The 13,774-nt window shown below is 40.2% G+C and overlaps 1 protein-coding gene across 2 annotated transcripts in view; it reads right to left on the minus strand.

Annotated features, from left to right (window-relative positions):
• LOC106923868 (adhesion G protein-coupled receptor L3) overlaps positions 1 to 13,774 on the minus strand; it is a 269,173-nt gene that overhangs the window by 92,145 nt on the left and 163,254 nt on the right. For both annotated transcript variants that reach the window (XM_088015248.1, XM_088015247.1), the window contains one exon: positions 7,752 to 8,552. In XM_088015248.1, coding sequence (XP_087871374.1) covers positions 7,752 to 8,552 — 801 coding nt within the window. The remainder of the gene's footprint in view (positions 1 to 7,751; positions 8,553 to 13,774) is intronic.

Consider the following 13,774-nt stretch of genomic DNA (forward strand, 5'->3'; position numbering starts at 1 on the left):
GTTTTTTGGGGCCTCTGGAGGAATCGGTTGCCAAACGTTCACACCGACACACAAAGAAATACATCACAGGAGGAAAAAGACGGAGGGAAAAAGCTGAGAAAAATCCCACCTGCTATATCAAACCATTTCACAGGTTTAGTCAAACAGATCTCGGGTTGATTGGCTGAGGCAACAAAGTAAACCAGACAAAGTAAACATCATTTCATACATAAGCTTTTCAATAATGTTCTTTTTTTAAATGTTTTCTTCCTCCAATTGTCTTTACAAGCCAGGAGTGATAGATGGAGGGGCTGGTTAAATTGAGGTAATGCTTGCCGCCCCCCTCACCATACATGTGACCTGTGCATGATTAGGTAAGAGCAGAGCTAGTACAGCCAATGATGGATAGCCCATCAAGAGGAGACACCCTAGACAAGGATCATATAATGCATAATGGGATCCGGGTCCTTGCAGAGCGGCAACACAACATTGGATGGGTCAGAGGTCGAAAACCACAGCGTACAAGACTATGGCGCACCTGACACACTGATGGTGTGAATCAGTCTTTCATATCAGTGGTGCTGGAAGACATTATGACATAAGAATATGCGTTTACTAGTAGCAAGCATGCACAATTTGTCTCCCATAAGCTCTTTGGATGTGGCGAAATATTCACCCAGTCCCAGAGTCCTCAGAGGTCAGGATGACGTCAAAACGATGACGGGTCTATTAATGACAAAGTAAAACAAAAAGGTGGCTGAACAAAAGACACTTGCTCCAACATTTCTGAGGATATGCCACTTCATGGCAAAATGTAGCTGTTCAATGTTAGAAGAGTCAAACGTGCAGGCATCGTGTCCAGCTGGTCACAGACCTTGACAGCGTCACAGCAGAAGTCCACGCAAAAATGATGGAGCTGACAAAAGACAGATGAAACTGAAAAGCTCATAAGATGAACCGGATGGGAAAAAAGTTACGGCGGACCTGTCCAGCACGATAAAGTGAAGTGACAATCTGAAAGTGACTGAAATCTGCAAACAGTGTTTGAGAGGGAGCCAAGAGTAGGCAAACATTGCTGGGAATTGCAGCAGCTGTTTGGTCTTTGTAAGCAAGCCAAAGGAAAATGATCCTGCCGGAAATTAAACCCCAGCAACCAGTTTGGTCAAACTTCGGAGGTGACGAATCTTTCATTAAGGTGAAAGCGCTCTGGATTCTTGCAACATTTTAGCCAAAAATATAACAGTTGTCATCCAGTTACTTCATTTCAGAATCAAGACATTGGCTGGTTAATATTCGTCATTGAGAAGGATGGGGGTGAGAGAAGTTAGAATTAAGCAAAATGTGAAAGGTCTTCCTTGAAAGGTGAATCTTTCTTGGATTCCAGTGTATTCCCTGCAAGAAACGGATTCCTCACAACGAGAAAATAGACCCAAACGAGAACCGTTTAATCAAATCTGCCCAGCTTTAGGAGGATAATATCATTTATCACTTGGTTCAGATGTAATTTTTGTTCACAGCTACAATATTTGAACATATTCTGCAGAGTCTAGAGCAGGGGTTCCCAAGTCCAGTCCTCGAGAGCTACCATCCTGCAAATTTCAGATGCATCCCTGCTTCAACACACCTGAATCGAATGAATGGCTCGTTATCAGGCCTCTGTAGAGCTGATCCAGGTCTGTTGGAGTAAGGATACTTCTAAAACTTGCAGGATGGTAGCTCTCAAGGACTGGACTTGGGCACCCCTGGTCTAGAGTATAAAGTGCAGGACCGGTGTGCTTCTGGATATTTCTGATTTGTGTTAATACTTTAGCCGCTTTTCTCTAAAGTAGATCTAAGCAAGCCTACTTTTTCTGTGTTGAATAAGAGAAGTAGATGTTTGCAGTTCAGGTGGACTATAACATATTTATGTAAAACACTCAGATGTACAAAGGTTTCTTACAAGTTTCTTTGTAAAATAAAAAAAAAAGGATCCGAGATCCACAACATTTATTTACAAGTGGGGTCAAAACAATTATTAATGACTGTACCACAGTTCATTCTTAAAGGAGCTAATAGGGGTTAAAGAGTCGATTCCCAACAAAGAGTTGTGTGTTTCGCACTGGGGGAAAAAAAAAAGCCTACAGATGCATTACCAACAGAGGACTATTGTGTTGCATCATTAAAGCTTTTCTCGTAGAAGCATTTGCGCATGTGTTTCTGTACGAGGCCGTGCTGAAGTTTCTGTGTGATCCATGAATCATTTGCAACCATAATCCTAAACCTTGCACTTTCCCTCAGAGAAAATTGCCCTCTCCAAGAGGTGCAGCAGGCATGTGATAAGCATGCGTAGCCTGAAAATAAGCATTTAGCCTACATTCCTAAGCCTCGACATCAAAAAGGCTTTCAGACAGAATGCAACGGCCACTTTTTTTTTTGTCGGCCACTAATACTTCGGTCTGAATTACATGGCACCATATTCCTCGAGGCCCCATAAACACGACAAACCCACAGCAACTGCAGGGCGGCATTTGAACGCACGTGATAGCGCCGAACCGAAAGCAACAGCAGCTAATGGAAAATACGTGCCCCCGTGTGCATCTACGAAGCCGAAAAGGGGCGACAGTTTGTGGCTTTCAGAGCACGCTGAGTCATATTCAGGTTTTCTGCAGCGATTCTGCCAATGGGCATTTACTGCTCAGACGCTCTTAATCAATTTAGCATGTGTCAGGCTCCTTCCAAGCCGAGCCAGGACGGGCCAGAGCATCCAAAACATTGGCTGTTTTCGGCATGAAGGTCGGCGAGCCAGCTATGGCGGCTCCCTCCAGGCCAGTGAGTGCTGGCAGCATGCCCTGAACAGATGGCAACACGTGGCAAAATTACAACACTGCCAGACAATGAATGTATCCGTGATACTAATTGTGCCCCGATCCATGCACCAGTCATGAGTCAATGAAAAGATTATTCTAGCACAGACACGAGGAACGCCTACAAGGGTGCCTCGGAGACAGGTTACTCCGAAATAGCCTTTCCCAGACAAGGACAACACCAACAGACATTTAATAATCTCAAACTCTAATTCTAGTAAATAATCATAATAAGGTTTGGGGAAAATAAGGGTGAATTAAACTGACATTTCCGCATATTGGCTGACAGATAAAGAGCAGGGGGAGGGGAGGGGGACTGTTTCTATTCTCATCTTACAAAACAATATCAGTGCTTCAGACAGCAACAAAAGGCGACAGACACCGAGGAAGATCATCTCATGCGGCTGCTGTTGTCTTTAACAATGCACCCCGTGCTCACTCACAAGCAACACGTAGGTTATTCAAACAAATCTAAGCCTCAGTCAAAATAATCTAACCAAAGCTAAGGATAAAAAAAAAAAAAGTAGTTCAAAAGTTTTTTTTTTTCCCCCATCAGCAAAGTAATTCTCTACAATTCATACTGGCCTCAAGAAGAATTACAATCAGACCATTTCAAAGACCATCAAAGAAAAGAACATCGCAGTGCAGAATGGAAAAAAAAAACAAAAACAAAAAAAACATATATATATATGATTGTTATAAAATTATTTAAACTTGTCAAATTTTAAGTCTTCTAACACATGGGTATTGTATGTGATCTCAACCGTTCTTTCGTAGCTCAGACTGGATGTTCAGAACATGAACGTTCACCTCAGAAGAAAATCAACACCTGCTGTGGTGGCGCAGGGGTTAAGGCACAACCCACATATGGAGGCCTTAGTCCTTGACGTGGCCGTCACAGGTTCGATTCCCGGCTTGGTGACCTTTGGCATATGTTATCCCCCTTTCTGTCATTACCCACTTTCCTGTCAATTCACTATCAAATAAAGGCCACTAGAGCCAATAAAAAAAGCAACTCCACAGAATGATCCTGGTTAGTTTCAGTAATGTTCTGTTTCAATCTCATCTGACCAAATTACCTCCTTCTACGTCTTGGACATATGTGGTGCACATATGACTGTAGCTCACTGAATATTAACCCCTGCCTATAATAGCTTACAAAATATCTACTTACTCCCAACGGTAGTATTTCTTACAAAATTTAAGTGAAAATTGAGAATTAATGCTACACATTTCTACCATAAAGCACTTAAGCTTACCCACAATTTCACATGATCAGTGCTGTGTAATGTTGCAAACTTTGGTTATGAACATGTTCAACATTACGAACAATTTTAGAAGTTGCCAAAATGACAAGAAAAATCTAGTTGTTGATTTTTTCTCCCCTTCTTTTCAGCAGAGGCCACGACGAGTGCCCCATCACTTCCACCACTCGAAGCTTCAACACCAATTCCACGCGGCTCTCAAACCTGCAGTCCAGAGAGGTCTGACGCTCTGAAACAATCGAAGTGCGGCTCTTCACGGAGGACATGGCTGAGGTGAGTCACACGGACACGGAAGAGGTGAGAATTAATTGAAAAAAAGGTGAACATTGCATGGAGAATGAAGTCGGGGACAGGTGAGAAACAATGAGTTTCATCTGTTGTAATAGAACAAGCCTGCCCCAAAAGGCAATAAGTGTGAAACATTTGCAGATGTTTTTAAATGGACATTCATTTTAGTTTTTTTTTTTTTTTTTTTTTTTTAAATCATTTCGAATGTTGATTTCTTTTTTTTTCCTGTTTTTTCAGGAAAAATTTTTCACCAACACTTGATGGAATTAATGTAATGCTTTTCTTTTTTCATGAAATCATAATTGGGGTACTGCATTTATATTTACTCAGTTTAATTCAAAAACAACTTCACACTACTACACTGTCTTAAATAGTGGCTGATTTTGTTATTTTACAGTGCATTTTTTGTTTGTTCGTTTTTTGTTATGTCCACATTCTATGTTTTGGTCATTGCAAATGTCATCGCAGAGCCTGATCCAAAAGCCTGAGCAATGCGCTGTGCTGCGCCTCTTGTTGTGGAGCACCGGCCTCAGCTGTGGGTCTGGCCTCGTCTCTGCTGCTCCACCGATCATCCACCGTGCTCCACTGATGTCGCAGGTCAGCCATGTGTTCACGCCACGCGGAGCGCGAGAGGAAATGAGCTAGTGTTAGCCCGATCAGAGAACAACACCTTCCTGTGAGTGTTAACAGGCACTGTGATCGTGACACCGCATCAAATTTCACAAGCCCGTGCTGGCAGCAAAAAGGACGACGCTACATTAACTTCAGACTCTCTGGACCGTTGGCTCTTTCCGGGCCGGAATCTGGGCTCGCTGAATGAACGTGACACGGCCAAACGATCACACAAGTGGTTTCCTTAAACTCCTCTTGAACAGCGGCATCAGAAATTTGAGCCCCGCGTTGTCCGATTTCCATGCATCGTCAGCGCGGCAGCAAACAAACATTATGACAAAGCTGCAAGATACAGACTAATTTGTGAGCAGCGAAGTGGTACAACTGATGCTGCTTCAAACAATTTAGTTGTAATTGTGCTGCCATTTCAAAATTAGGCAACTAAGGAGATAAGTGAGATGATAATGTCCACAGTTAACAACACTAAGTGTACTTGGAATACGTCTGAAAGTGGCTCAAACTGGAGGGTTCGTCATATCAGAGTCCAATCAATCACTCTTCTCATTCCTGGCTAATCTGTTTATCTGACATTTATAGTTGTTTTCCGACTCCATCCATCTACTTAATGTAGCATTTTACTATTTATATTCATGCAGCTGGCTATTTAGAGGGGAGCCTATTCAGCGACAGCAGCAAAGCCGTTTCCAGCAGAATGTTTGTGTGTCCATATAAAATGTCTATCGCTGTTAAAAGGTGACGAGTGATTCAAACTGGGAAGAAGCGCATGCTATTTCGCTCTCTTTAACCACAACATATTACAATACAGGAGTTGTATATCTTCAAAACCCAAACACTGTGGACTGGTATTGAATGAATGAATATATTATAGGGTGTGTCAAAGCGGGACTGTGTATAAGGAAAAAGAAAAAAAAAAAAAAAAAACTTACCAAAAAAAAAAAATTGAGGAAAAAGTTGAAGTCAGCTGAGGGAAATAAATTCACCTGCCAGCTCGCAGGTATAAAAACGCACCAGAGAAGAAAAACAGGAGTAGGGATTTCACAGTCAAATAACTTGTGACATTTTTGACTAGAGCTGTTGATGAGATAGCACAAAGAATTACCTTGGTGTGTCAAAACAGTTTCGTTTATTTTCCTGTTGTAAGCCTCCCAACATGCTCCGGTTTATAAAAAGAACAACAGAGTGTTGAAATTGGACTTCTCAAGAAAGTTTTACAAATGTTGCTGTGAGAACATTGTGCAAATTTGAGTTTTTTTTGTTGTTTTTTTCACCTTAACGCCCGGACAGTGTTATTAGAAGAGCTGTGAGTATGGGCTTGTATAAGATCACAAAGATTTATTAAACCTGGGTGAAAATGTCAACTTCTTTACACTGGGAACAGCAACTGAAATCAACATCCTGTATTATCAGCTGAAGTAGAAAGACTAAACAGGATTTTTCAAAACAGATATCGCAATTCCACGTTGAAGACGTTTAAATACGTTAAATTCATCGTTTATATTACCATTTGGCAAAAGGGAAGCGAGAAAAGCCTTTTAAGCAATCTCTTCTTTACATTAAACACAGCAAAGGCCTGGAGCAACAGCTGAAAATTCAATGCCATAAAACAATTTAGACAAAAAAACAAAAACAAAAGAAAACTGAAGGACCACTGCGAGAAAAGTCATTCTTCTTTTCTATGAGCCCAACTTGGCTGAGCAGGCAACCGACTAGAATACATTAAACAGGATTTTACCTGAGTGCTTATTGAGGATCTAAATGAGGAAGAGGTCATCCCCAGGAGACATCAGTCAAAAATAACTGTAGTTCTGCTTATGCTTTCTCATCATTATCCATTAGATATTGGGGGGAAAGAAAACAACCGTCACAGGAGTAAATTAATACAAAAGCATTTCGGCAGCCTCCTGAACCCATTCATGGCTGTTAAAAAAAAAAAAAAAAAAAACTTTTAAAACAATTCAAAACATTCCATGAATAAATGTGTTCAAGAATGGTGCCGACTTTAATGAAAACTTTGAAATGATACTGGCTTTGCATGACGAGCACAGCTCTCACAAACATCTTCTAACGGTGCTTTACTAGGGGATGAACATGAGACCGACACATTTTCAAGGGTAAACTTACAATATCTAATGCAGAAAAGCGAATTTGCCCTTAAGGCAAACTTGATGGCTGCTCTGTATGAGTGTGTGCGTGTGTTTTTTTTTTTTTTTTCTGCATGCAGGAAACAGAGATGTGCTTAAGTTTTACCAACCTTATGCGATACTGATAATGAAGCACAGGAGTTGTCTTCAATTTACATGATTAAGTCATTTGCATGATTAAAGATTTTGCGAGCTAATGCCAGGTATATATATATATACATACACACACACACACACACACACACACACACACACACACACACACACACCCCCACACGCACACACACACACACGTATATATATATATATATGACACCCAACAACTGACTAACATTGCCACTGCAAGGCTTCCAACTGCAAGCCTAATTTGGTCGCATCCCGCACTGATTACTGCTTTATTGCAGAACCGAGTGATGAATGCCTCCATTCAAAACTATTTACATCAGTGTGGTCTGTGTGGTAGACAACCAGCCAGGGTACCTGAACACACCACCATGGTCTTCTTTGATTGGTAAGTCACACTGTTCATATGAAAAACCATCACTGTTCGTAATGATGTGGCAGTTTTTGCATCAAGTGAAAGAATAAAAATGCTTTCTTACCAAGTCTGTTGTCCAGGGCCCCAAAGTCCAGCGAGTACTTGACGACATGATAGTTGTTCCACACGTACAGCAGATTGTCCCTGGGGTTATAATCCACAGCGGCGATGTACTGGTATGAATTGGGGAAAGGTATGTCCAGGAAGCCATCTTTACTGAGCTCGGTGTTGTAGATGTAATCAATCTTGTTCCCCGTTGCTTCGTTGTCATCGTCCTCATAGACCGACTTCACTACGTAGAGGATCCCGCAGATCATGAAAGCGTTGGAGGCCGAGCGCTTGTCGTAAGCCGTGTCCCAGGTCCCTTCGACTCGCAGCGTGTAGGGATTTAGCTGGCTGATGACGATCCGTCCGTTGTTTTGCTCGGTGGCATAAATCACCCAAAGTCCATTTTCATCCACAGCCAAGTCAATGTCTGACTTTCCTCCCCACCGGTAGGGAGAGGTATCGTGGTAGTTGGCGTTGGCGATGATGGCCTCGCCGCTCTTGATGCGAGTTCGCAGGTCAAACTTGACAATGTTGCGCGTGCGCTCCTTGTTGAAGAACAGCGCCCCGTCGTAGACCACGAAGCCCGTGCCGTCGACACGATGCGGCAGCTTGTAGGTTGTTGTTGGCCTCCCAGCAATGAAGTCTTCTTTAGAGGAGTATTCGGTCAGGGTGTCCGTACGGTAGGGCGTCCAGGGCATGTAGTAGATCTTATCAGAAGCCTGGAGAGGATCCTTGCACCAGGCTCCGGACTGGTGGTCTGACTCGAACAGGTGCTCGCTCTGGTACACCCTGCGCAGAAGCCCTGGGCACAGGAATACTGAGGAGCCAAAAATGGGGAAAGACAATCACAGAGTTACATTGCCAGGAATTGGTTCAATTGAAACACACGAAAGACAGAGACAGGAAATATTCTAATTTATAGCTGTGGTGTCAACAGATGTTCCTGCCTGAGCTGTAGATACATCTATATGTTCTCCAGATTAACCTGTCTGCATCTTTAATAATCTTTATAAGATGTTGAGTTATGCTTTTTCTTTGCTAACCTGCTTAAAAGTCTCTACCAACTGTGTCCCTGGCATGCCTGCTGCGTTCCTTGGGTTTTGTGGTTTGTACAATAATTTATAAATTTTTTGTGAGCAATGCTAAAACAATGCTAGAAAGCCCGGAACGGTTTTTGAAAATATCTTTTGATAAATCATGGAAAGTATTATCTGACAGCACACAATAAGAGAGATTTCATAACTTGCCTTAACATTTTGTGGAGTTTATTTTTTCCAAGATAAGGATTATTTCCAGTTCAGGTTGTTTCCCTGACCTTGAAAAAAAAATTGACATAATTGCTAAATAAATTTGACTTGTTTTCAGAGAAGGGGATAATAAACTTAGTGAAGGTCATGTTTCCTGACTTCATGAGCACAGAGGAGTCAGAGGCACTGCTAAAAACTAACAGCATGCACCATTACTCGCCTACACACACATTTTATTTTATTTTTTCTCCCTTTGTCTACATGCAACAACTTTTCCACACAAGCAAATATGTGGAAGTGGTAATGGCTTCATTTAATTTTCTGCTTTCTTGTTAGTGGGAGTTTGAAAAAAGAAAAAAAAAAAAAAAGAAAAAAAGCATTAAGCAAACACACACATCCCAAATTTTTGATGAATGGCTCTGTGGCAATTATTGGCCAAGGCAGGCTCTTTGAGAAAATGAAAACAAATCAAAAGAAAAATAAATAAATTACTGTGACATCATTTCTATAATGACTGCTTTTCCATTATTTCATCTGAATGACATTTTTAATCGGAGTTATGATTTACAGCCTCCCCCCGCCCCCGCACGACCACACACACACCAAACTAATCATATGTAAACTGGTTAGTGCTCCGGTCTACTCAAGCAAAGCCAAGGCTGTGCAGCTAAGGATGGTCAATAGAAAGCACCATTTGTTAAGAAAAAAAGAAGCCAATTTCAGTTAGCTATTGATTACCGTGGGCTGTGGCAATAGTGATTTTCCCTTTTCTAAAAGGTGACATCTGAATTCTCAGTTACAATGCCCGCAAAGTCACAGTAAATTACCCATTGAAATGTAGACTTATGAATACAATATTCAACACAAAGAAAGATGGCAAAAATGAAATTACGATTGGGCCCAGAGTGTGTGCGAGCAGGCCGAGATGGCTGATTAGAGTAAAAATGGGGCAGCAGCCTGACAGAGCGCTGACAGCTTGGAGCTCCCGCAAGCTGCCCGCTCTGAAGGGGGAGAAAGAGACGGGGGAAGACAGAGGCCTCTTTCTGCACCCCCCCCCCACCCCCCTTTATGTAATCTCCCAAGATTAAACATGTTGTCTACCTGCAGGGTGAAAAACGCGCCGAGATGCGTCGCGGTGACACAGAGCCTCAGCACACATCTCAACGTTTGCACCGCTAAATGCTGAGGGAGCAGTTTTCTCTGCTTGGGAGAGGTAAAATAATAATAATAAAAAATAAAAAAAAATCTCAAGACGTGCTAGGTTATGAGGTCAGAGTCTGTATGCTTTGTTCTGACAGCACTCTGGGCTCAACGTGGGTTGTGAATAAAGGTGCTTTTTAATGATGTGACAGGAGAAATGGAGGTTTGTGCATGAAAGATATTAGAAGAGCAAAACAGATGTAGCTTTCATGTTTTTTTTTTCTTTTTTCCTTAGCAACTTATATTTGACATTATAATTTTGCCAAAAAAAAAAAAAAAAAAGATATTTACATTAGCCTGGAAACTCCCTGCTCCAGCCATTAAAGTCTGATTTCACTCTCATCTCCAGCTTCAATCTTTCAGTTTCATTTCAGAAGTTTTAGAATATATAGTCCAGCTTCATACACTGCTGATAATGTAAGATTGCAACTGCAATAATCTATCGAATGTATTGACTGGCAAGTCCCTGGAGGTTATAGCCATCATCGCGTTAGAGCTATCTGAAATATGCTGACAGCCCATCGGACAAGCTATTGATCATGCCGTATAGCTTTCTGCTTTAATAGTATGCGGCTGATAAAGCAGAGTTGGAATAATTTTCCGTTATTGCAGGGAATAAAAACATGTCGGCGTTATGGGATTTCCACCGGGAGCAGGCTTGTAGCAGCATTTCTCACGTGCAGTAATTATCATACGCTGTATGTGAATCAACTATTTCATGTGCAGATGTCAAAAATTACAGCGACGTGAAGAATTCGGGAGAACATTTCTAACTTTCACATCAAACAATACTTTTCCACTCTTGAACTGAAAGTTCTGCTCAGGCGAACAATAATCAGGAGGATGGAGGTCGTATTAGTTTGGGAATTTTAGAGATTTGTTTCAACAGTTTTCCCAAGTCTGTGATGATCATGTAGTTTCAATATTAAAAAAAAAGAAAAAAAAAAAAGAGTAAGAATTCATTCATTCATTCTTGTTGATTGGATTTCCTCTAATACACATATGATCAATATTAAAGCTAAAAACCAAAATAAACTCCTACACCCCAATTAAAATTTGGTGAAATGTAACTTGGCAAGTTCCATTTTAACCACAGGTATAATGAATTAATCAACACGCTCCTACTTCTTGCTGGATGTTTGTTCACTGTTTTTTTTTTTATTGTTGAATCTCATTTGTATAGGTTGATTTAAGTGGCAATAATCTAACTTATAAATAAGACCCACAGATTTTCACTGCAGTTTATCTAACGTTGTTTTCAGATGCTTTATGGTGCCAACTTTATCCATTCCAAAGTTTGTAAGTGCATCTGTATTTGGTATTGTACGTTAACGTGGACTTAGAAGGAGAAAAGCAAATTAAACAGACAAATTTGACACCCCATGCACGCTGAAATGTTAAACTTGTTGCATGAATGTGACAAAAGCCTCTTCAGGAAATATTTTAGGATCAGATGAGGAAAAATAATAAGCTATTTAACCACAATAATAAGAAGCGTGTGAGAAGGATTTAAGATGAGGCTTTCAAACCAGAGAACACAGTAACAAGTCCTAAGCATGGGAGTGGCTGAAGCATGCTGAGGAATCTGATTCACTGCCAAATGGTGCTCGTTTATTATACAACTTGAACGGAATAATAAAAATGGAGAACTAGGTCCACACTATTCAATCGCAAGAAATCAGGTGTTCCACCTGGACAACAATCATTTCAAATCAAGAGCCAGACAAGTGAAACATTGGACAAAATTAGGTGTCTCAAGGGGATAAAAAGACAAACTATAAAATAAAAACAGTGTTGGAGTCAATAAAGTCGGCTATCATCTAGATAAGTTCTGACTTATCTAGAACTATGATTGAAAAGCTAGATCTGTGCACAAACACCAAACATTTGTTAAAAATTATAATAAACCTTTGATTTTTGGCTCTCCTTCCTAGGGGACCTTCAGTCCCCTAGTGGGAGTCACACTGATGTTGAATGCAGTTAACCTTCTGACCAGAAGTGTGCATATGCAACCCGACTGACCAACAGCGATACAAAAAATGCCAGACACCATCTGCAGCGGCCCATCACCAGAGCATGCAAAAGCACAAAATGGAAAAAGCAGGTGAAAAAAACAAACAAATGAAAAGAAAAAGAAAAGTTGTTGGCATTTAGTTACCTTTTTGTTCCACTTCTATTTTTAGGCATGAAGGGGGAGAAAGAAAGAGAAAAATAGAGAACAGATTAATTACTGTAGGAACTGTCAAATAAAAGAACAAGAGAAGAACTGGGTTAGTGGAAAAAACTAAACAAAAAACAGTAAATATTTGATTATAAGATTCCAGAGGAGATACAAAATATGAAACCAGAGGAGAAGCTTGCTGAAAAGGAGGCAATGAGAAACAACAGTTAAACTGTGAATCATCTGGAACATTAAAGAGTTTCAAATGAAATTATGGAATGCTTCTGTAATGTAATAAAACAGCAACGGTCTGAAGTTTAGATTTTAAAGAATAAACTCCTCCAAGTCATCTGTTTAAATCTCAGTTGAAGACGACCCAGGTAAAAAAAAAAAAAATTAAAATAAAAAAGAATAAATAAATAAATAAACATCACAAAACTCCACCCCTGGTCAAACTGAAAAATCAGCTTCAAATAAAAAGTTCTCATTGAGACATGATGACCTCCAAAATGCCATATTATTGTCTGGAAATAAAGGTTTTGTGCCATTTTCTCTCATTTGAATTAAAGGACGGTGATTTAGTTCATCAGTGTTTATGTCTCTAAATCAGTTGCTAGAAAAGTTCTAAGCATTGACTTAAGAGCAAAACTTATTGTCAAATGATCTTCTTGTCTACATTTACATTGTGTAGTACAACTTGACTGCTTAACCAGCACAAAATAACAATTTCCATCATTTTTGTGGTTATTTTTTTCACACTGAAACATAAATTTCTCTCTCTTTAGCCAATTAGCAACCATTTTTTTGCTCATCAGAAGTTGACAAAATACATTCTTGACCCAAATACAGCACCCTCAAAACCTAGCGGTGCCGCGGAAGATCAATAATCTCACACCAGAACATTTGTTGCACTCCTCTGTAAATGATCTCTGGAGATTAGCTTTTTTTTTTTACTTCTCTTACCATCCCTCTTTGGCGTGTGTGGTCTTGTCCAGCTTCGTTTGTCGCAGTTCCAAGACGCTTCAAGCTTCTAACTTTAACAGTAGATATGCAGGTAAGTAGTTTCTCGTACCCATCTGATTTTCTTGAACATGTCTTCTAATTTCAAGAGCGGCGAAAACAACTTCACCTTTGTGTCACATAACTTGTTTACCCGAGTGAAAACAGGAAAACATTATTAATATCTAAAAATTCTGGTAAATCCTGCTCAAATTTATAATAATAATAAAAAAAAATTCTTTATTACTTTTGTTTCACAGGACTTGTCAGGGTCACATTAATTATTGCAGGGGTGATTTGATAAAAATACAATTGTTCCCAGACATTTTCACCACTGAATAAAAATTGAGACAAATTAAGGGCCGGATTTTCTAAATTTTTCAGTGCGAAGCTATGTTAGAGCAATAAACCATTTGTTCATATTAAGGATTT

This window comes from Poecilia mexicana, unplaced genomic scaffold (assembly GCF_051168715.1).
Source record: "Poecilia mexicana isolate PSO_F unplaced genomic scaffold, ASM5116871v1 scaffold_18, whole genome shotgun sequence".
NCBI classification, from domain to species: Eukaryota; Metazoa; Chordata; class Actinopteri; order Cyprinodontiformes; family Poeciliidae; genus Poecilia; species Poecilia mexicana.